We start from the raw sequence: 25,191 nt of genomic DNA, 5'->3' as shown, positions 1-25,191 counted from the left end.
TCTGCGGGGTCGCAGAGGGCGCTTAGGTGCGATCTCATCGATGGCTGCCAGGAGCTGGATATTCCAGTCCTCAACAAGCTCAGTCAATGAGTTGCCAGGGGGAGCAAGGTCCCGCAAGGCTTGGCGGAATCTCTCAGGGTCCATCAGCCTCTACGGGCGAGCCCAAATCGGCTCGCCACCTAAGCAGGGTGGGGCTGGAAAGTCAATCCAGGCTTTCAGAGTGTAGTGATCAGACCATGGCATCTTCATTGAAGGAGACATGATCACATCTATACCTAAGCCAAAGATCAAATCCAGAATGTGGCCTGCTTGATGCATTATTTCTACCAGCATTGCAAGATCAGCTCTGATTAAAATAAAATCACTTAATTAATATAAAATACAATAACAACATGCTTAGTATAAAATCAATATCCAGTGCCATTTACGTTTTCTTTGGCCCTGAGTTGGTCGAACATCTCCTGGATCTCAATCTTCCAATCTTCTTGCAAGGAATGGAATGAGTCCTTTGGCATTTCAAAGAAACCAGACTCTTCTATGTTGGTTAGATGGTTTAAAATATTGGCAAAGGAGGGCCTTGAATGAGGGTCAGCATTCCAACAATCTAAACAGATAAAGACAAGACAGAACAACAATCTACTTCAAAAGTTGCAAGGTTGCAAGAGTATTTCTGGGCCATGCCAATAACCTGTACTCTCTCAGTTGTTGATATCTTTAACCGTCTGGTCTACCACTCTTGAATTCATATGATTATACCCCATTTGCCAACTTTTTCTACACAACAGAATCCTAAATAATCTAAATTCTACACCAGAAACTAGCGCATTAGCATTATTACAACCATCTCTAAACAAAACGTATTGTCATAGATCTCTCACATCATACCTACTTTGGCCCCATATTACAAAGCTTTCCAGAAATGCTAATTAATGCACACCATTCTACATCAATTACTCACTTACAGGTTCTTAATGCCTAATTCAGAAAAGTAAATAATATACTCACCATAGTTTGCCCCATCATTCCTAACAGTAAGAAGTTTCACAAAAAAATACGTTGAATTTAATAAGGATCTACCTACACCTCTGACTTTATACATTTCCTTACACAAATTTGAAATTACCTAAACCAGGGTGGTCCAATGCATGGCCCTAGGCCTTTTTTGGTTCCCCTCAGCAACATTTGCCCATGAGTGTAGTCATGATTTTTGTTAGGGGGAAGGCTTTTTTGGGGGGCAGAACCTCAGATTTTATTGATTTGTATTGATTTAGGGGGGCAGCTGTCCCCTACCCTCCCACCCTTAGCTACGCCCTTAGCTACGCCCATGCATTTGACTCCTGCAGACCTTTAAAAAAAAAATTATTAATTTTTCAACAGTTTAAACACAACACTACAGAAAACAAAAAAATACAATACAATACAATACAAAAAACACTACAAAACACTAACACAAACAACTAACAAAACAAAACAAAAAGCATTTAAAACACAATCCAATTTCAATATCTTATCTTTCATTCACTTATTTCCACGACCTCCTCACACCTCCCTTTTTGTATTCCACTTCTATTAATTGTTTCAGCAATTCCTTTCCATCTTCCTCTGTTTTCTATCCTATAATTATCTTAACACATTCTAACCTTATTTTTCCCTTTAATACTCTATTACTCTATCTATACTTAATTCCTTATAACATTTATACTAAAGCCATATAACTTCATTCCAACATTTTTCTAACATTCATTAATTTTACAGTATTTCTGTAAATAGTCTTTAAACTTTTTCCAGTCTTCTTCCACCGATTCTTCTCCCTGGTCTCGGATTCTGCCAGTCATTTCCGCCAGTTCCATATCGTCCATCAACTTCATCTGCCATTCTTCCCTGGTGGGTAAATCTTGTGTCTTCCAATACTTCGCGATGAGTATTCTTGCTGCTGTTGTTGCATACATAAAAAAAGTTCTATCCTTCTTTGGCACCAATTGGCCGACCATGCCCAGGAGAAAGGCCTCTGGTTTCTTCAGAAAAGTATATTTAAATATCTTTTTCATTTCGTTATAAATCATCTCCCAGAATGTCTTAATCCTTGGGCATGTCCACCAAAGGTGAAAGAATGTACCTTCAGTCTCATTACATTTCCAACATTTATTGTCGGGCAAATGGTAAATTTTTGCAAGCTTGACTGGTGTCATGTACCGCCTATAAATCATTTTCATTAAATTTTCTCTTAAGGCATTACATGCTGTGAATTTCATACCTGTGGTCCATAACTGTTCCCAGTCAGCCATCATTATGTTATGTCCAACATCTTGTGCCCATTTAATCATAGCTGATTTCTCAGTTTCATCCTGAGTATTCCATTTCAACAGCAAGTTATACATTCTTGACAAATTCTTAATTTTTGGATCCAACAATTCTGTTTCCAATTTTGATTTTTCCACCTGGAAGCCAACTATTTTGTCAAAATTGTAAGCCTCCATTATTTGGTAATAATGGAGCCAATCTCGCACTTTGTTTTTCAATTTTTCAAAGCTCTGCAATTTTATTCTGTCTCCATCTTGTTCCAAAATTTCCCAATATTTTGGCCATTTGGCCTCCATATTGAGTTTTTTCTGTGCCTTCGCTTCCATTGGTGACAGCCATCTTGGAGTTCTCTTTTCTAACAAATCCTTATATCTTATCCAAACATTAAACAGTGCTTTTCTTACAATATGGTTTTTAAACGCTTTATGTGCTTTTACCTTATCGTACCACAAATATGCATGCCAGCCAAATGCATTATTAAAACCTTCTAAATCCAACACACCTGTGTTTTCAAGAAGCAGCCATTCTCTCAGCCAGCAAAAAGCAGCTGATTCATAATAAAGTTTAAGGTCTGGCAGGGCAAATCCACCTCTTTCTTCAGCATCAGTTAATATCTTAAATTTTATTTGAGGCTTCTTGCCCTGCCAAACAAATCTGGAAATATCTTTCTGCCACTTCTTGAAACAATCCATCTTATCCAAAATTTGCAATGTTTGAAACAAAAACAACATCCTTGGCAGCACGTTCATTTTTATCACAGCAATTTGGCCTAACAATGATCACTTCAAATTTGTCCATATTTCTAAATCCTTTTTCACTTCAGTCCAACATTTTTCATAATTATCCTTAAATAAATTCACATTTTTTGCAGTCATGTTAACCCCTAAGTATTTCACTTTCCTAACCAATGTTAGTCCTGTCTCCTCCTGAAATTTCTCTCTCTCATTCACAGTTAAGTTTTTCTCCTGCAGACCTTGTGCTTCCTTCCCAAAGCCAGGTAAGCGAGGCATTGGGCTCTGGGAAGGACATGTGTGGGCTCTGACAGGGCTATAGAGTTCTCCCGCCTCCTTCCCAAAGTCTAGTTAGTGCTTTCCCAACTTGTCTCGTGCCTTGCCTAATTACGCTTTAGGAAAGCAGTACAAGGGATGTGCAGGGTCAAATTTTGGCCTTGGTCCCCCATCACCTGTGCAGCAAGGCAGTATGAGGCCCACAGGTTCTATGTCAAAGCACTCTTGCGGCCAACTTGGTATGAAAAGTTGGGCCGCCCTGATTTAAATACAGCTGAGTTCTTACTTAATATCTTACTTGATTTCTAGTAAACATCCATGTTATTAAACCCACTGATTTCCATACGGTTGCGCTTATAAAACTTCTGAAAGAATACTTGTTAAAGCAGAATCCCAGTAGTTATGTGAGTTTGTTACCTATCCTACAGAATATGCAAAAACTATGAAAATGAATGGTTTTTGGCGTCTCAGTTACAGTTGTCATCAGTAACAATTTAGCTTGTTTTTATTTCTACTTCAGTTGTTAACTGGTCCCTGAACAGTGCAGTAAAACAAGATGAGAGAAAGGAAACAAGGCCCTGCATTATTACAGGGTTCTTTTGGCTCACTTCATTTTTATTTCAATATATTCAATAGTGTAACAAAGCAGCATGGTTGTTGTTATTTGAGAGTCATGCAATGCAGAACAGAGAACTACTAATGATCCACACAAACATATCTACATTTAAAAGCCATTTAAATTGGATGGTCCCATGGACCAAGTCCCCATTTCGCTTTGGTTTTTCTTCACTGGGTTTTGTTTTCCACTATTGTGTCATAATTTAAAAAGCACCAGGAACTTCAAGGGCCTCATTTTGGACATTCAGATAGAAATATTTATACAAACCTTTAATTAAGAAAAATAATGGTTAAAGATGCAATCATAACCCCACTTATCTAGGAATAAGCCACACTGAATTCAACAGGACTTATTAACAGGAGTAGACATAGTTAGGATTGCACTGTTAATTGGATCAAAAGTGCCACAGAAAGGGGGGGTGGTGCTACTCATAGCTGTCAACGTTTCCCTTTTTTAAAGGGAAATTCCCTTATTCTGAATAGGATTCCTTGCAAGAAAGGGGGAAAGTTGACAGCTATGGTGCTACTTTTTTGCAATTTTTCCTATTCTTTTCTCCCCTGTTATTAACCAGTTACTGGCAATCAGCAAAACAGACATATCCTGAAGCAGCATTGTGCCTGCCTCTTTGCATCAGGATTATGACAAGAAAGGAAACATGGCATACTGTAAAACGAAGTGCTGCTGCCAACAAAATGCATGAGTAAGCAGGATAACTACAATGCAGGTGGCCTGTGCCTTTTCAGTTCCCCAGGCTTGAAACTGTCACAGTATTTGCACTAATGAGGACTGCAGTGATATCCAAAAACCTCTTTAGGGACAAGAAGGCATGTTTGGTATTGTTAGCTTAGTGAAGCCCACCAGCGTAGTTAATGGAAGAACAAAATAAAAACTGAAGTTACACAGTGAGAGAATTAATGGGTTTGAGCAGCACTTTATAAAAGGTCTGAAGTTATAAACAAGGTCTTCATCTAGTTTTATTATTTAAAAATCTTGAAATAACTGCAATGCATTTCTCAGTTCTAGTATAAACCACAAGAAGCCCTTTTGTATTTAAAGAAATAATGTCATCTCTATTCTCAACTAATTTTGGTTTTAAAATTAAGACTACTGGCCTATTGCTATAAACTTAAGATGTTCAATATTTTCTTTGGTTCTCAAAAGTGAACACAATGCATTATATAAACTGTGTAATAACACAAACAAGTGGGACCTGCAACAAAACATTACACTGTGGAATGCTTCCATTCAGGGCTCCAGTCAGCCACTAACAACTTCTTAAAGCACACTCCATACCACCTCCAATTTTCTATCTCTTGCTCTCATCAAATCAATGTTCTGTGCCCACTGAGTATGCTCAGGCTTTATTGAATGGTTTGGGGTGTTTCCCCCTCACCTTCATTTTTTTCTTTCCTCCCCGAACTTCTGGAAACCTTGGGTTCCTCAAGCCAGTCGACAAAAGTCTTACAGTGCAATGCTGTTTATGTTTAGTCAGAAGTAAGTTAAACTGTTCAGTGAGATTTACAAGTTTACCGAAATATTTTTCTGGGCACTGTTGGGGGGAAAATGTACTCATGTCAAAATTCACAACAAAGATAGTGATTCAAAAGCCGTATAAATGTAATTGCTTTCATGACAGTATAACTTGCCAATGGAGAATTGTAGGTTTATATATGCAGCCTTTAGGAGTCAATAATGGATTACATCGAGTGCAACTCAAATCCTGGCACAATCTTTACTAGGTGCAAAAGCTTCATCCATATAGCAATCTGCTATTGCAGCAGAATACATACAGTAGAAGAACAGCTTTCTTAAGAACATAACAGACTCCTGGATCAGGCCAATAGTCTATCTTTTCCAGCATCCTATTCTCACAGTGGCCAACCAGAGGCCTGTGGGAAGCCTGCAGACAAGAGCACAACCGTATTCTGCCCACCTGTCATTTCTGGAAACTGGTATTTTAGTAGTCAAAGTAAACAACATACTACCTACTTGGCTGAAAAACTACAGAAGCCAAATTGTTTTGCATCTTCATAAAATCAGTACTGTACTGAACTGTGTCCCAATAGTAGCATGCATCTTGTCAGGTCCAATGCAGTCAACACTTACCTTCCATCAGTCTGGCAAAAGGTTCCGGGCAGGTTGAAGGGATAGGAAGGGCAAGTTTATTCATGGCAACACCATATGCTACTGCTAGGCCATCAATTCCTCGAAATGGTACTTCCCCAGTTAGTAGTTCCCAAAGCAACACACCATAGCTATGAAAAGAAAAGTTTAATAATGTAATTCTCCCTTAAAACCAGCCAATTCTCCTAGAAGTGACAGCAGCAATTAAATACACATGGATGTAATGAATGAGTTCTGTGGAGATGTCACAGAGGGGATGGTCAGATGCTGAGTCGTTTGGGGAGCTGAATGAACTGGTAAGGGTCCTAGGGGAATGGGGGAGGCGAAACCGGGACTCCAGGAAGTGTCTGAACCTAGGTAGAGGGCCTGTATTCTGGAAGATAGACAGGTACATCCAAGCAGGTTGGTGAAGGAAATGTTCCACCCCTGTGACATCAAACATCCCTGCCCAGATACCTCTGCCTCTTTTTGTCTAGGGAGGGAGGAGCCTCCCCTCCTTCTAGGGAGGCAACTGAGAGTAAATCAGATGCTGAGCTGCGCCAACACCACCTTCCATGACAAAGAGACACCTCAGAGACCAAATCTGTTTACTTGCCCAGTGTCCAGATTATGGCTACTGTGCCTGCCACGATATTCAAAAGGAAGATGCTAGCGGCATGGCACTGCTGGATCAACATCCTAGTTTGAATTAGCCTTGTGTCTACAGCTCATATGTATCTGCTTCACCTTATAACCTGTGCCATGACCATGTACCAATCCTATTTATGAACTGAAGCCTTTGGCAGAAACAGAACTGGGATTTTTTAGTTCTTTGCCCAGCAACGAGGGCCAAGATAATGGACAAAAGGTTAACACTATAAATATAATACCTACACTATAAATATAAAGACAATACTTGGAACAAAACTGGAACATCGGGTTTTTTAAAAAGGGCATTTTGGCATTTTACTGATTTGGTGATTCCAAGTTTTATCACCTTTGACAAAAAATGTATGAGTCAGCAAGTTTCATGCTAGAAAGAAGGGTATCTATTTTAAGTAACTGACGTGAACCTGTGCCTGTTGGTAGTTTGTCTATTCTTAATACAGAAAACTAATGTATAAGCCAATGTACATCTAAATAAAAGTGTAAGAATTTAGAACAAAGCAGTCAGAAGCACAGAAAAAAACAGTATCAAAACAAGATGTGGGGGGAGCGATGCTTTGGTAAATCAACTGTTTAGGAATTCTCTTCAACAAGTAAACATAATTTCAAGCACAGAAAGTTAAATTAGGTATCCAGGAGCTACAAGTTAACATTCCAATGTGTTTAGAGCCAATATACTTACCTCCACACATCACTGCCTTTAGAAAACATGGAGGAACGGATGACCTCAGGAGCCATCCAAGCATACGTCCCAGCAGCACTCATTTTAGTCGTCCTATGCCATTCTCTGGCTAAGCCAAAATCTGTGATCTTCAAGTTCTTGTTGTTTAGGTCTCCATTTTCTACTTTCTCAAGTATCAATACTGGCACACAGGGAGGAAAAAGGTTAATGTTTAGTGAACATACAATTTATACTTAATGCTTCCTCAAAAAAAAAAGTCAATTTTTAGATCTTGTCCATAGGTGCAGGGTTGGGTGGGGTGAAGAAGTAACAGAAGCTCTGCTACTGCACATGTCACACTGAATGTGTCTAAAGCACGGGTGTCAAACACAAGGCCCGCGGGCCGAATCCGGCCCGCCAGACCTCGTCATGTGGCCCGTGTAGCCGCCGTTCTCGCTGCTGTTCTCGCCCGCCCAGTGCACCATCGCCTGGTTGTGCGCCGCGTCGCCTTTCAGCACGAAGGAGGTGGTGAGCAGAGAGGCCGCCTCCAGAGGTCCCCCACCGGCGCGACCCCGCAGGCCGCCCGCCTCGTCCCACGGGCTGTCGCGTCTCTGGCGGCGGCTCCGGTCCGGCGGGTGCACCGCCCAGGAGGCGCCCAGCGCGAGCAGCAGCAGCAAGCGGAGCGGAGCTGCCTGGCCGGACGCTCCTCCGCGCGCCCCAGCAGCTGCTGCTGGCGCCATGCTCGGCCTCTGCTGCGCCGCCACCGGGCAGGGATGTGAGTCTGGCAGGCAAGGCGCGGAGGACGGGAGGGAGCGAGCCGAGATGGAGGCGGGAGCGCGGCGCGGGAAACAACGTCCCAGCAGGGCTTCCATGCCCAGGCGAGGCGCAGCACCGCCCTCTGCCGGCGGGCCCCACCGAGCCCCGGAGCCCAGCCGGCCGCCTTCCCCGACGGCTGCTGGCAGCAGGGCTGCAGCGGGCGCGCCGGAGCAAGTGGACGGAAGCCCGGCGCCTGGGCAAGCGAACGTCCCCCTCAGCCTCGGCTTGCCACGGAGGGCAAGGGGAGGCAGCTGCCTCAGGCAGCAGGATCCACAGGGGCAGCTCGGCCCGTCGTGGAAATGTGCTTCCTCCACCAGCGCCAGATTTGGGGCCGCGCAGGCGCCTCACCCGCCCTGAGCCAAGGGAGCACAAAATAATGATAACGATGCCTATTTATTCTATGGGGGGGGCACCAAATTTTGTCCTCACTCAGGGTGGGTGCCATATTACCAAAGTCGGCCCCTGCCCCCCCTCAATGGGATTTGAAATCCAGGGATCTGAAATCCAATAAATTCCTAGGAGTGCCCGTGTCCGTACTGAGTAAGCCCCTCAGCCCCTAAAAGCAGACGATACCAACTTTTCAACATTGTGATAGTGATGTTGTGATACGGTAGTGATATATTGCAGTGTTAAAAGCATAGGGAGGAGCAAGCAGCATTGGCCCCTGTCAGAAACTGGGGTGCAACTGGCACATCTCCCCCCCCACCAGCGCCTGGCACAGGGAGGAGGCAGTAACAAGCGGAGAAGGAAGAGAAGGCGCAGACAAGCCCCAGCAACAAGACACAGTCCAGTAAAGGTGCCCTCAGACTGGGCCTGCACAATGTTATGATACATCACCACAGGGGCAGACTTTAGTAATCTTTCATAACAGGGGTGTCAGCCTGAATAAAATATTGAGGGGGGCAGGTAGGCCCCACCTCACATCATCATCATCATCATCATCATAATTTATTACTGGTCAAAGACCAGCTCGAACCTCACATAATTTATCACATGCCACACACACCCCATTTAAATGTAAAAGCCCATCAACTTCAGGGGTCTCAGCCTGCTCAAATATTTTAGGCCGATACAACCGGCCCTTTGAGGGTGACCAAACTGCTGATGCGGCCCCCGATGAATTTGAGTTTGACACCCCTGGTCTAAAGTATAAGGGTAGAGGAGAATTTCATTTGCTCAGCATTTTTACTTAAGGTTATTTTTAAATTGCTTGATATATAAAATCTCTAAGTAGTGTACACCAAATTATGAACACAAATATTACAAAAATATACCATAAAACAATCAATACAAGCTACTGATAAATACGCTATTATCTGTACCATCATTAAATCATAATCAATACCATTCTTAAGCAAATCAGCCTAATTCACATCTCCCCTAATGGGAATGTAACAGACAAGAAATGCACTTATATTACAACTCTATGATTCTATGAGATAGCAATGAGAAATATATCTGGCCACTATGAGATATCCATCTCTACTAAAGAGGCTCTCTGGAACACAGACAAAGTGGGTAGAAAGTGTCATTCCTGGCAAGCAAAAAGCCAGGCTGAGAACTAAGACACCAGCAAAGCAGCAGGCTGTACTCCTATGAACTTCCCACTATACTATAAGGACAAATACCCAATATCAAGACACTGTATGGTAAAACATTTGAATATTGCAAACTTACTGGTAATTTTTAATAACTTTGAAGATTAAGATGATGATTAAATCACCCTTTATCCAAAGATCACAGGGTGGTTCACAACATACACAAAATAAGAATACAAAATACATAATAAAACAAAAACAGCCCCAAAGACATTTAAAATGCCATAGAATGTTAATCAGTCAAAGGTCTGGTTGAAGAGAAACATTTTTGTGGTAACTCCTGCAAATCGTTGGATATCTTATTTATAAAGTCTGAAAAATTTCATTTTTTAATTAGATTTGTCAAACAGTCATCTGTTAAGTACACTTTTTAAATACCTTTCTATAGAGGTAAGATGGAGGGGATAGAAACAAAGTTTTCACTTTAAAATAGTTAATTTTAAAAATAAAATAAAAACTGATTTAAATTGGGGGGGCAGGATTGAAAACATTATGCTTTGCTTTTAAGATACAAAGCCTGAGATTGAGAGAGCCCTAAATCTATTTGCTTTTTCTACAAATCTCATCCACCAACTCAAGGCATTCTCAGGCTGTCAGTCTTAGTAACAGCAACAGAACTTGAGGGAAAAGAAGCTCTTTGGGTATACAAGGCCCAAGTCATTAAGAGCTGCATAGATTTGAAGAGTGTGTCTTGAGTTGTACCCAGGAAAGCTATAGGAATTTGAAGCAGACACTGAGGCACTGATGTAATCTGCTCCTTACAAACCACTCTCTGGCAGGATGCCAAGCTAGGTATACCTCAGCCCAGTGTACCTGAAGGAGCGTCTCCACCCCCATCGTTCAGCCTGGATACTGAGATCCAGTTCTGAGGGCCTTCTGGAGGTTCCCTCACTGCGAGAAGTGAAATGAATGAATGAATCTTTATTTGCGTCAGCCATCGGCCATAGCAATAAAACAACAATACAGTATACAAAGAATAGAAATAAAAAGTCAATTATATAAAATACATTTTAGGGTTTTGAAACTGCGAGAAGTGAGGTTACAGGGAACCAGGCCTTCTTGGTAGAGGTACCCGCCTTGTGGAATGCCATTCCATCAGATGTCAAGGAAATAAACAACTATCTGACTTTTAGAAGGCATCTGAAGGCAGCCCTGTTTAGGGTAGTTTTTAACGTTTGATGTTTTATCGTGTTTTTATTGTTCTGTTGAAAGACACCCAGAATGGCTGGGGAAACCCAGCCAGATGGGCAGGGTATAAATAATATTTTTTTTTTTTTTAATGTACCAGTTGAAGCCAGTAAATGGCGCCTTGGGGACAACACTCTACAGCAGCCAACCTGGAATTTTCCAAAGGCTCCAACTCCCATCAACCTGACTGCCAGCATAGCCAGTGGTAAGGAATGATTGGAGGTGCAATCCAAAGCATCTGGAAAATGCCAGGTTGGGAAACGTTACGCTACAGTAGTCCAACAGGACTTCAAGGTTACAAAAGAAACAAATGAAATCCCTACTAAATATTTCCCTGTGGTGCAGTTCTGTTATCCCCAACCTACGCTTTTAAGATTGCTCAGTTTCCAGAGTCCAATTATGGCCACTTTGGCTGCTCTCAGTTTCTGGCCCCTGGGCATTATTTTGGTTAAAGTACTGCACTTGAATTAGAAAATGCTGGGGATGCCATGCACAAAATGGCTCCCATGGAAGCATGACATAACACGAATTAGAAACACAACAACCCCAATAGCTGACTTCCCATGGTAAGCATAAGCTTATGCGCTGCTAGCCCGGATTATGGCTCTCTCTCACTTTCGTATGCAAACATACACAAACACACGCCACACAAAAAGAAAAGCTGAGAGACTGGAACACCTGCCCAGAGTGCCAACAGAAGCCTTCATAGGCACCATGGTGCCCACAGGCACTGGATTGGTGACCCTTGGTTTAGAACCTAAAATGGTTGAAGACAACTGATCTAGGCCACTAGGACCACACATAGAATTGTAGAGTTGGAAGGGACGCCGAGGGTTATCTTGTTTAACCCCCTGCAATTCAGGAATCTCAACTAGATCATACATGGAAGCTGGCCATTATATCTCCTCTCAATCTCCTCTTTATCAGGCTAAACATACCCAATTCCCTCAACTGTTCCTCATAAGGCTTGGTTTCCACACCCTTATCATCTTGGTTACCTTCTGCACACATTCCAGCTTGTCATATTCTTCTTAAATTGAGGAATGAGGACATGATGGGACCTTATGGAATAATGAATACCCATTAATGAAAGTCCTTTCCGTAAGATCCTGTTCAAACTTAACTTTAGTGAAAAGCTGAGATAAAGCGATATTCTGTTCTCTTTAACCTGAAATGCTTCCATTTACACCAACAAAATGCCAATGTAACTGCACGCTGACACAGATATGTGACTGCAGATATTTTGGATAGATGCAGCTAAACAAAAGCAGATTCAAAGCCAAAGCTCCATCTACAAACTTCCCATCTAAAAGGCATCTTACCCAAGAGGGATCACAGTGATCCTGCAAAAGAATCCTTTGGCAAAAGAATCCTTTGGCAACTTGCATTTCACTGCACTTTAGCTGCCTGTGCTGCTTCATAGTTATCCATTTTTCATCTGCCTCTCCTATTGCTGAAACACAACACCAAAATGAATTGTGATAGATAGTAAATTGCATGCAGTGATGTCAGCAGAATCCATGGAGTAAGACAGAGAGAGGATACTGATTAGCAGTAAGTTCAATGCAGTTTCAATGAAGCATATTTACTCCTTTAAAAATGATATGAAGCTGTTAGAAAAACTAGCAGAGCCAGTTAGAAAATATCATCATAGGAGGACAACTAAAATATTATAGAGTAGAAAACAGCCTCTGTCTCAGTTTTCATGGCTGAGGCACTTGGAGAAGGATGCCAATTATTTCAGCAGAATGGCAATATATGGAAAGCAAGCATGTCTTCAGGTATGCTTGTAACCATATGCATCAGGACTCTGGATAACTTAATCCTTCCTCCTGGGTGGAACCAATAAAAATCACTTTTTTAAAAGATAAAAAATATATATATTTTCAAAATGGCGAAGTCACTTCTGGTAGAAACAATGTTGAGACTAGGGCAGGCAGGGGAAAGGATTCATTTCATTGTTTTATATCCCACCTTTCCTTCAAAGAGCTCAAGGCAACATACATGCACCCTCACCCAAATTTCATCCTAAAACCCTGTGAAATTAGTCCACATCTCTCAGCCTAATTTACCATTTAGTAATCTCCATGGCTGAGTAGAAAACTGAATCAGGATCTCCCTAGTCTACTATGACATTCTAATCACTACATCAAGCTGCCTCTACAATGATTAAACTCTTACTCCCCATTTCCTGATGCTGCTTATGCTACCCACAAAGGCTATTATTTACATTTTTTATGCTTGCAAATGTTTAATGAATTCACACAATTAGCATCATATTAACTTGGGTAATTAGGCTCCAAATTCATTCAATATAATACAAGGTAGGGCTCCAGACACCTTCCTAAACTTTGCCACAGAACTATCTGTCACCAAGTAGAAATGGATATGAGTAATTTTATCCTCAAAATCTTTAGCAAACATGTCACAGCATACTTCTGAGGGTTCTTTCACCTTGACAATCCATCTGTGAGACTGTTAAACCACAGAGAAAAGTTCCAATGGATAATGCCCTGAGAATACGCACGTAGTGGAGAAAAACTGTTTTTCAACTCTATTATTGCCACAAAGTAGGTTAAAAACGAAAACTCTGTTGGGTTGCATCCTCACTGAATTTTGGGCTGGTTCATAGCCCCCAGTTCACTGGTAAAGTAGGGTGCCAATCAGACTTTGTACATGTCTGCATTATAAGCTGTGTTTTAAGCTGTATTTTAAGCCGTATTTTAATTAACTGTTTGTTTGTTTGTTGTTTTCTATTACGTTTTATTGTAATTCATATTTAGTGTTAGCAGCTCTGAGCCGAGCCCTGGCCAGGGAGGGCGGGGTATAAATAAATTATTATTATTATTATTATTATTATTATTATTATTATTATTATTATTATTATTATTACTACTACTATTATTATTTCTTGAATAATGTGAGGAACTAAAACAATAACAGGAACTGAGAACTGTTATACTTAAGCTGTTTTAGGACAGGTGCTACCAATTTGTCAAATTCTACCTGTGCTTATCAGGTAAGCATTTCATTTTACAACTAAGGAAGTTCACAACTATTCTATTGCAATACTTAAGTCTGTAGCCCTAAAAATTTTACATCAACATTCTTACTCTACCAGCCTGCCAATATGCTACCATGAAACACAAAGTTGTCAACATATTAAAAGACATGCACTCTAATTATCATGTATAGAAGGTCCTCAACTATCCTATTTCAGAAATGGCAATTCAAATATTAAGATTTTGTGCAACAATATGAAAGCATCAGAGGTTGAGGAGTCTTCCCAAAGCAGTATGCAAAGAAATTAGAGCTCCTGTTCACCTGTTCTTAAACAGATGGAATTACTTTGGTAGAACAATTTCTGATTACTCCTATGGAGATTAATCAGACACTTCAAAGAGGAAAATAATGCTTAATATATAGGTTAAATTCCAGTTTGGAAGCCACTTTACACAGTAGACCTACAACTTACACTCTTTTAACCTGCGCGCATTCAGCTTTACACGCCTAGCAAAAAATAATGTATTTTTTTAAGGGATGGACATCCAGGAAAAAAAGACTTTGGCAATCCCACCCACCACTGCACCCAATGTGTTTGACTATATGCAATTTTAACTTTATGTGCTAGCCCCAGAACGTAACCCCAGCATAAGTTGTGGGTCTACTGTACAGTACTGGAGACATACTTGTTCTAAATTAGAACAAGCCCACATTTAACCAAGTATGAACTAAGAACAGGAATATGCCAGTTTTGCAAGTGAGTTCACAGAAGTAACTCTTGCTCACTTACCTACCAAGTGTATCCCCATTGTAACTTAATGACAATCCTTACCTACTGCAGGTGACCACACAAGTGGCTGTTTAAGAGCCTGAACCCCATCTTCAGAAACAAATTTGGGATGAAAATCCCAGCAGCTAATTTGTTATTGCAAAGCAGAACAGAGTTATTTGCAGGTGAGAAGTAGCAAACAAGTGCCTAAACTTTTTCCTGTACACTTCTTCCCAACCAGACTACCTGGTACTCCAAGATTCACATCAGTTGCCAGAAAAAGCTAATGATATTATTTTTCCTAAAGTGTTGCCCTTAAGATATTTTTACTCCTATATCCAGATTCATGTACTGTGGAGAAATAAAACGAAGACAGAGAACTTTGAAAAAGTTTGCAACTATGCTTTGCAACTATGAGGGACAGAAAATGGATTTAAACAAAAAATTGTGGCCACTTTGTTACACACTATGGATAAGGACATGTCACAGCTTCTTGCTTGTAGTGGAATTTGTCACATTCACTTCATGTAATATGGCAAAAATAATGCTACTGAGCACAACTGTTGTAGCCCTACTATACTTTGCTAGAAAACCTATTTGGTCATGTTTTGTAGTTTGATATTGAATTTCACAGATATTTAACTAACTAGTTTTACAGAAAAAAGGTTATTTAGTCACATCTCTTATCCAAAGTTGTGAAAATGTGAACACATCTTATGAAGCACTTATCTGAGCACTGAACTAACTAGTTCATGTAGATCTCTCCTTAATACAAGGAGCAACAAATACCTAAATGGTTCTAAGACAAAATTATTTCCAAGGTCAAAGAGATTTAACACACATTGACAGCTAGCATCCTGCTAATTGTATTGGAAACTGACAGAGAGGAGCTTTGCTAAGAGGTTTATTTTTAATTAGTTACACATCGGCTGCCAACAGTGTCTATTTTCTCCACAGTTAACAAACTTCACTTCTAACCAGTTTAATAAAATTCCTCACAAATTTAAGTGAGAAGCTGGTGTTGCACACACAAATGACAGGAGGGTTCTAACAAAATCAATTTTATCATCCTAGATATACTATACCAAAGAGGAGGAAAAAAGGAATCGAAATTAAGTTTGTTTGCTTTCTCCTCCACATCTAGGATACCTGCTCACCAAGAGTCTCACAAGGCTATCCCAATTTGTGTTATACTCTCAATATTACACATTCCCTCTCATCCACATGCTTGATTCCATCTTTCTAACGTGGAAGGAACAGTTACTTATTAATGCTGCTATACTGACCCATATTGAAAATTATCCAGATAGAGTATGCATGAAGTTCTAAGATAGATAATTTAATCAGAGTAAGTCTCCTGTGATACCGTTACTTAACAAAACATGTGGAACTGCTTCAAATGTTATACTTTTAGTCTATACATAATTCAGGTCCATAATATAGATAACATTAATCTCCTTTCTACATCATTTATTTCAAGAGTAATTTGCTAAGATGCTTTTTACAAATCAGATTTATTCAGATATGAGAGAAAAGGCTTAAGTAACTACCCAGAGTTGCTGCCCAACCATTCTACTGTTGCCAGTCTCACTCCACTTTCTGGAAATATCCTATGGGCTAGACTGGCAGCAGGAATAGACCAGCATAGTGGTACCTCTGGTTAAGAACTTAATTCGTTCCGGAGGTCCATTCTTAACCTGAAACTGTTCTTAACGTGAGGTACCACTTTAGCTAATGGGGCCTCCCACTGCTGCCACCACACGATTTCTGTTTGTCATCCTGAAGCAAAGTTCTTAACCCGAGGTACTATTTCTGGGTTAGCGGAGTCTGTAACCTGAAGCATCTGTAACCCGAGGTACCACTGTACTTGCAGCTTTCATACGGCAGCCCAGTGTTATAGAAAACTGCATATATGACTGTTGTCAAAGTAAGGGAAGTCATTCTTTCTTGATCCAAGTGACGAGAAAAGTGGTAAATTACAGAACTGTCTTCAAGGTTCAAAGACTTCATAGGTAATAGAAGTCATGAAGTCTTGACTCCCAGACTGCTGATATGCTTCATGCTCATAGAAACGGGGCAGAAGGAGAAAAGACAGACGAGGGGGAAATCAATCTACATCACAATGTTCTTGCCACTACCATTTTTGACATCCAAACAAGCAAGGGCAATTAACCTTCCATCACCTTCACAACTCTGTTCTAAGTGTCACAAGTTTCTCTTAACATACCAGAGATGACAACTGGCAACAGTGCCTTAAAAGAAAGAGCGAGAAAGGAATTCACAATTGTGTTGGTAAAATCTTCAATACAAAAAATAAACTTCTAGGAGAAGGCTGTTCTCTAAACCAGGGGAAAGGAACCATTAGGCCAGAAGCGTCATAGAATCATAGAACTGTAGAGTTGGACGGGACCCTGCAGAACATCTAGTACATCTAGAACATCTGCAATGTAGAAATATGCAGGTGTCCCATATGGGAATCGTACCCGCAACCTTGGTGTTATCAGAAGAAGAAGAAGAGGAGGAGTTTGGATTTGATATCCCGCTTTATCACTACCCAAAGGAGTCTCAAAGCGGCTAACATTCTCCTTTCCCTTCCTCCCCCACAACAAACACTCTGTGAGGTGAGTGGGGCTGAGAGACTTCAGGGAAGTGTGACTGACCCAAGGTCACACAGCAGCTGCATGTGGAGGAGCGGAGACGTGAACCCCGTTCCCCAGATTATGAGACTACCGCTCTTAACCACTACACCACACTGGCATGCACTGTGTCATGAAATACCTTAGGAATTATCCTATAGCCTCCCCATCTCAGCTCCCTTCCCTAGCCCCAATCAGCAGTTGGGCTTAAGTTAACCTTCACATGAGTGGCAAAGTATTTTATCTAAGCCTAATTACAGTGAATGAGGATTTTCAGATGCTAGGTAAGAGGAGAAAGGGAAGAAGAGAAAGACAAAAAATACATGGCTCATCACCAGTTCTGGCCAAACCCACTTTATCTATGACCTTGCCAATTGCTGACTCCAACCCCATCCATTATAACTCCCAAGAGTTCTCCTCTGGGGAGACAACCCTCATAATCAGAAAGGTTCCCCATCCTTCCTCTAAAGAAGAAGAAGAGGAGGAGTTTGGATTTGATATCCCGCTTGATCACTACCTGAAGGAGTCTCAAAGCGGCTAACATTCTCCTTTCCCTTCCTCCCCCACAACAAACATTCTGTGAGGTGAGTGGGGCTGAGAGACTTCAGAGAAGTGTGACTAGCCCAAGGTCACCCAGCAGCTGCATGTGGAGGAGCGGAGACGCAAACCCGGTTCCCCAAATTAAGTATCTACTGCTCCTAACCACTACACCACACTGTTTTCTTGCCATTCTCTTTTTGTTCATTAGCAGTTCCTTATTTGTTTATTATATCCCACCATTTCTCCAATTCGCTCGCATAGTCTGGCATACATAGTTCTCTGTGCTTTAACTTAACTCCTCTGTGAGGTAGTTCAGGCCACGACACAATGACTGGTCCAATACCATACAGTAGGATTAATGGCTGAATGGGGATTTGAATCTGGGCCTCCCCAATCCGTCTGTCTAGCCACTACACCACTGGCTCTCATAAGAGTAAGTCTCAGGGGAAACTTTCATGCCCCTGCCTTTCATTCTAGCCTACTCATCAATTTTGTCCTCAAGCTTATGTGGCTGGAATATATTTCAAGTTACTAACATTTTATCTATGCTGTCCACTTCTCTGTAAGTCCCAACATCACACCCGCTATAGTCCCCACTTACTGTTGCTGGACTTCAGATCCCGGTGTATAATAGGAACAATTGCTTCATCATGCAGATAGTTCATTCCTCCAGCAATCTGGACAGCCCAATTCACTAGTATGTCTGGTGGGATTCTTTTACCAGACAGCACCCTATTCAGTGACCCTCCACGGGCAAACTCCATGATTAAGCAAAGGTTAGGTTCCTTTAGGCATACGCCTTTAAGTGCAATTATGTTGGGGTGTTTTAGCATGGCAAAGAGCTTGGCTTCTTGATGAACATTCTCAATAGCCTCACTGATGTCTTCATCTGGATCATACCGAGCTGCCTTGACGGCAACTTCTTCTCCAAGCCAAATTGCACGATAGACCTTCCCAAAGCCTCCAATTCCAATGATTTCCTCCAGAACCAGCTCAGAGAAGTCAATCTCCCGTACTATAAATGGAGAAACATAGAAATATAAGTTATTTTACAAGATTAAATATTGTCAGTAGATAGCTTCAGCATTATTCCTTGCCTTAAATAATATTATTCTGCCATTTAAATGTAACAGTTTAGGCTTGTGTCAACAAATTCTTAAGCTCTTATTGCTATCAGAACTTGTCTGGAAAAATTGTACCAAGGTAGTATCATTAAAATGCCCTACGCAATTTTGTTGTAAGCAACAATTCTATATACCTATTTTAGATCATTTTATAATAAAGTTTTATTGGTGGCTTGAATTATAAAGTTGTATATATTCAGCAAAAATACAATGTTTTGTTGCTAAAAAGATACACACATGTTTTACAGGTAGCTACAAATATATAAAAGAAAACAAAATGTATTTCAACTTTTCTTTGCTTGTGCTTAACATGTAGTTATTTCCATCAATATAAACAATTGTTATAGCAATGAAGTTTTTTGTAAAGGCAGACATCTCCCTTTACTATTCTTTACTACTTTAGTTTACCCTGTACTACTCTTTTCATATGAGAAGCATCGGCTATAAAAATGTATAGCTGCCAGCAGCCTAATTCAAGTGTGCCAAATAAACAGAACATTTTACATTTTCGTTAACTGAGCAAGTGCCACACGTCAGTACTCATATTTAATGGCACTTTAAGGTTGCAACATGATATAGTACATATACTGCAATAAAACTATGACCAGTATGGTAAGACCTCCCCAGAAAAGGCAGCAGTATTATGAACAATTTGTTTATATTTTAACTCGCCTCCCACCTGAGGTTCAAGGCTGGTTATTTTCAGGTTAGACTACTGCAATGAATTTTATGAAGTGCTGCCCTTGGAGCCTGGTACTATTACACCAGTGTTGTATCAACTGCATTAATTCCCAATTTGTTTCTGGCCACAATTCAGACTACCTCTAATGTTTTAATAGTTTGGGGCCTTTATGCTTGAAGGATCAACTCCCCTTGCATGAATCTATCCACATGCTGAAGTCTACATCTACCTCCACCCTGTAAGATGTGGAGGACAGAACACAGGCCTTAAGGCCATAGCACCCAGACTACACAGAACTAGTACGCATCTCTTCTGATGGTTGGTCAATTACATGAAACCTATTGTAGCCCATCTGACTAGGAGTCATACTACTGAAGACTCACTAAAAGAATTCTGAAACTTAAAATACAAAGGAAATTTATGTTGAGAGAAAAACAGGAAATCTGCATGCCAGTACCAGGAAACATTACTGCCAACTCACATACTTTCTTCACTTAGGGAAAAGGAAGTTGAAGTGTGTCATAATGCCTGACAGACAGCAGGAAATACAGTTCTGAATTCCCTACTTAAAAGTGCTTGAAATTACATGAAGTCCTTTGGTGAGCTATTTCAGGAGTAGTGAGAAGCTCTATTACATTGAGTAATACTTTGATGTGACATACCATGGGAGAATTTCTCAAACTGTAGGCCAAGGACCACTACTGGCCCTCAGCAGTACGACCTACCCCCATCATGCAGTAGTCTTTTCTACTGTCTTGGGAGTTTGAGCCATTTGGCCGTGCAGATGCTAGCAGCATCAGCTATAAAAGTAGTAGTGTAGTAATCTGGGAAATAGAGAGGAAGGGAATGAGAGGAAAGATGTCATAGGAGAAAGTATTGAAAAGAGGAGGAAGGCTGAAAGAAATTGGCAATTTGGAAGTGGGTACAGGATACAAGTTTGAAAGGAAAATATGGAAGAAATAAAATGTTTTTAGAGATATACAGAGGGTGGGGGAATAGATGAATTATTCACTACTTGAAACTTCTGGATCAGCAACTTCTGGCTAAAAGGGGAAGAGTGAGTCATGATACCTCCAGAGCCAAAGCCTGTGCTTAGCTTGAGGAAAGCTGAACTATGGAACTCCCTATAGCAAGGAAACTGCTGTAGTAAAGAATTTAGCAATTTCCAAAGAGAAATGAGGCATTAATAGAAAATGGTATCAGTGATTGACATGATCAGCTGACAATCTCCACCTCCACTTTCTTATTGGCTCCACCCCCTGTACCCCTATTTTGGGACTGGCGGGCCTCCATAATTTGGGCCCTGGGAGTGGAATGTCTGCTGTAAGATGCACACTAAACATCTCTTGAGCATTCTTGGAGGGAAACTGAGGATCTAAACCAAACAGTGCTGAAGGGACAGCTCCTTTAATGCTACAAATGGTTGTTAACACGGCAGCCGGTATTCTTAACGTTCTAATGTAACCTTGCTGTTTTTGTGTTCTGAAGTGCCCTCTAACTACTAATGCATTATTTACCCTGCCTCAAATGCAAATAGAGTCTGAAAATAAAACATGCTGCTTTTTTGCGGGGGGAATGTAGGTACAAAAAGCCTAGCACACACCATCTCAGTTACTTTGCAAAATAGTAATATAAAAAAAATAGTTTAAATACATATTAAGTCAGTAAGAATGTAATGTTTAAGAGACACTATGCCCTCATAACTTGCCTTTCACAGTTACTTGCAAACAAGTACTCAAATGACAAACCAATTCAAGCCCTTGTCTCTAAAGTAAAGACCAAGGTATATAACCAGGTCAACTTTTAACAGGTGAGCACTGAGCAGATTGCATGTACAAGTCAAGAGAGATGGGCCTCTGAACCATTAGGTAAGGCTGTGTTATATGTTTTCCCTCTCTAACATCTACTGGCCTTCTAAGACAGAAAAAATCTCATATGCAGTTTGTGATAGCAGTTACAGGAACTATGCTGCTGCTAATTGCCTGGTTTCCTGATCCTAATACATCAGTGATAATCTGTCCTATTCCTTTCCTACCTCCTAGAAAGAAACACCAGTCCCTGGCCATGAATAATTTATAGATTAAACCCCAAAAGGAAGATACAAAGTTTTACAATCCCTTGCTCACAATATATTTATAATGAAATACTAATATTTCAAATATAATTTCATACAATAGAATAAAAGTCACAATCCTGCATAAGTTTGTGCTTCAGTTCCTTTACATCTGCTTGCATTCAAGGAGAGCAGTGCAACATCAACATTGACAGAACGAAGACATCCTCAAAACAAGCCCACTCGAAGGCAGCTGATGCAGAAGAACTGTGAGCAATGGGTTAGATTTAGAAGTATATCCATGTGTAGGGGTGAGAAAAAAGGAAGGCCTACAAGACAGGACATACCCAAAGATACAGGAAGTTGCAGTCTCTTTGCAGCTTCATTGTAAGAAGTAATGTATCTTCCTCATCAACTCTCAAAATGTGTTTTCTCTGACTTCTCCTAGCACTGAACTTTAGGCTATGCATTATTTAACTCCTTCAGAACAAGTTACTTTAAAAATATGTAATTAGCAAAAGTAAGAGTAGATTGTGGAGAATGAATCACATTGTGATGGATTTGAAAATGGAGAAACACACCCTGGACATAACAAAATGTCTGACAATGAAGAAGAATAGTCAGCTGGACAGATGGAAAATGCAGCTATATTCTATAGTTTTCATCTCTACTGAGAGGAAGGACAACTTTTGTTTTCAAGAACTATAAGGTAAGCACACATATACACTCATTCAGTAACAGATGACAGTACTGAAAGCTGTCCTGGTTCTATCACCAGGTAGTTACAGTGAAAATACCATCAGACTGAATAACATTCATCTGACCTGAAGCAGCCTGGCATTTAATTAGCTTATTAAGAAACCCAGATGAGAAGGGGCAGAACAGAAGAGCTCTTCACTGGTGTTGAGAGCAAAGCTGAGACAGAAAAAGCAGTGGCAGGATAAATATAACCCAGCGCCCAGTGCCACGCCCCTTCCTTCCCTACCTCTCGAAGCAGCAAGGTATATAGGCAAGTTCGCGTCCTTGCAGTTTCGTTAAACGGGGAGAGGTAAAAAAAAGTAGGTACAGGGACAACTGCCACCTCTTGGTAAAGATCCCACAATCGATCAAAATGAGCTAAAAATCCCACTTAATTGACCAACATGCGGCTTATATAGACGGCACAGGTCGAAAACTCCAGCCACCTCGTCCTGCCTAGAAGTAAATACTGTAACGCCGAAGGGTCGTCTGCAGCAGGGAGTCCCTGGAGCTGGGAATCCAGCCTCTCCCAGGAAACAGGGGCCTAAAGTAATTAAGGGATAAGCACTGTTGGCTTCTCCGCCCCCCCCCCCACCATGCCCTCCTCTTCTCCTCCCGCCTTCCCTCTCCTACACTGTATGGCGGGCGTCTGCGAGTAGCGGGACTGGAGCTCGGCGGCGCCCCCCTGGCGGAGGCAGAGGCGACTGCTGCTGCTGCAGCTGCTGGTCACGTAGTTGCTGGGGAAGATGCCGACGCGCTGGTCGAGCTGGCCGGTCCACCAGCCTTCGTCTCCGGACACCTGCGAGTCCTGCGAGAGCACCTGCACCACGTCGCCCGGGCGGAGGCTCAGCTCGTCCTCGCCGCACGCCTCGTACTCGAACACGGCCGTCCACAGCAGGCCGCCGCCATCGCACGAGGCCGCTCTCGACGCCGCCGTCCTCCAGCTGGCCGTAGCCGCCGCCGCCGCGCCCTCATCCTCTTCGCCGTCCGCGCCGTCCGCCGGCAGCGGCGGGTGAGCTGGGCGGCGCGGGCTGCGGACTGCGAAAGGCTCCATGCGGGGAGAGGAGGAGGAGGAGGGCGACGAGGGAGCGGCTCCTCCATAAGGGGGGAGGCGCTGCCCGCGGGAGGAGCCGCCGAGAGCTCATGCGGCTGCCGGCGGCAGGTACGACCCTGAGGGGGCGCCTGGGCCCGGAGCGGAGAAGACGCGCCTCCTCAGTCCGCGGTGACGAGGCGGCGGCGACACCCGGCCTTCCCGCCAGAGCCGCGTCTCTCTCAGCCGCCGTCGGCTCCACCACAGGCTGAAGCACCAACCGCGCATCCTGAGGCACCTGACTGACCGGCAAGCCGGGGGAGGAGAGGGGAGGGGCGGCCTGTAAGGCCCGCCTACCCGTCCTTCAGATCTCCATCCCCGTTCGCGGTTGCAGCAGTCCTTCAAGCTCCTCCCTTTACCTGATTGAACACCGGCTGCCCAGACCCCGCCCCCTGCTTAGCCGCAGCCCACTCAGCCGCTTACAATCCCCGCCCCATAGACTCTTACTCGCACTACCCCCCCCCGCACGCGCTCCAAAGTTCCTCTTCCCATTGGTCCGTTCCGCGCCGACGGTGGCTTCCCCTATTGGCTGGGATCTCGTCTTCTCCGCGCAAGGAACTAAGATTGCATCTGGGTTAAATTATCCTTTCCTTCAGCACTACTCAGATAGAGTTACTGGAGCTTTCATTGGGCTGCGAATGAAAGCGCGTGGCTCAGAAAATGAAATAGAGGGAGGGAGACGGGGTGGGGTGGGGAGACACGTTCTATTTGGACGGCTCACAGGAACAACGCTTCTTCGTTTGCCATTGGTTCATTACGGGAAAGTATGTCCAATGGTTGGTCTATAATTCTATATTTCATCCGGCAAGGCCGTGTGGCACCTGCTAGGAAAGCTGAAAGGACTGCAGCTCTCTTACCTCTCTTGACAGCAGACGAGATAGAGAGAGAGACTGCCACGAGAATAATTGTGATAATGATTTTTATTAGTTTTCAATTACAATAATCCAATAATAGCCTCATTATATCAATGTCAAAGGACAATACAATTCCCAATGTCAATCATTCAAATACCAAATTACATAATTTAGGTGGCACCCCACGTGCTAGAATTGATGGTTTGATGATTTACTTTATTTCTGCAGTCCAAAATCTTATTTCAATTACATTCCAGTCACAATAGTAATCCCTTATACAACAGCTGCAATATTTATAACTTTTACTCGTATTGAGGCAATTTATAAGTACAAGAGAAGATCTCATACTGTGTATGACATTTATTCTGTCCATGTTGTTTCTTCCTGTCCTTGTGAAATATTTTGTCTGTCTTGGTTTTTGCTCCTATCCGTCATGCCTTGCGTGGAGCTGGTGTCCCAATGTTATTTCAAAAGTTTCTCCCTCACTGCCACAAGATAATTGGTGCCTTAGTTCCTTGTTTTCAGGCAGCATGTGATACATGTTGGAATACAATTTAAATCCCTATGCACAAGGGTTATCTTTACAAGAACAGTCTCTTAAATGCATGTATCTTAAATGCATGGAATCTTCAGGCTGATTCATGGGAAACAAAATATATGTGCTGGGTTTTTTTAAGATATGTATACAAATATAGAGGAACACCATCAATCTCTTGCTCATGTCTGCTGTTGAATCGATCTTT

General features: G+C 42.0%; 1 protein-coding gene across 7 annotated transcripts in view; it reads right to left on the bottom strand.

Moving 5' to 3' along the window:
- MAP3K9 (mitogen-activated protein kinase kinase kinase 9) overlaps positions 1 to 24,265 on the bottom strand; it is a 101,854-nt gene extending 77,589 nt beyond the window's left edge. For 5 of the 7 annotated variants that reach the window (XM_081185917.1, XM_081185919.1, XM_081185921.1 and 2 more), the window contains exons 1-5: positions 23,138 to 24,264; positions 18,509 to 18,922; positions 7,379 to 7,559; positions 6,034 to 6,182; positions 429 to 604 (exon numbers count right to left, since the gene is read on the bottom strand). In XM_081185917.1, the coding sequence (XP_081042043.1) occupies positions 429 to 604; positions 6,034 to 6,182; positions 7,379 to 7,559; positions 18,509 to 18,922; positions 23,138 to 23,558 (1,341 nt within the window). In that variant the 5' untranslated portion in view covers positions 23,559 to 24,264. Of the gene's footprint in view, positions 1 to 428; positions 605 to 6,033; positions 6,183 to 7,378; positions 7,560 to 18,508; positions 18,923 to 23,137 lie in introns of all 7 variants that reach the window. The other 2 variants (XM_081185918.1, XM_081185920.1) reach the window with 1 other exon arrangement.
- Between the last annotated feature and the right edge of the window lie 926 nt (positions 24,266 to 25,191).

Source organism: Podarcis bocagei (genome assembly GCF_964188305.1).
Source record: "Podarcis bocagei genome assembly, chromosome: 1".
Classification (NCBI taxonomy): Eukaryota; Metazoa; Chordata; class Lepidosauria; order Squamata; family Lacertidae; genus Podarcis; species Podarcis bocagei.
Note: the sequence above shows the minus strand (reverse complement) of the source record. Positions and strands in the feature narration are given on the sequence as shown.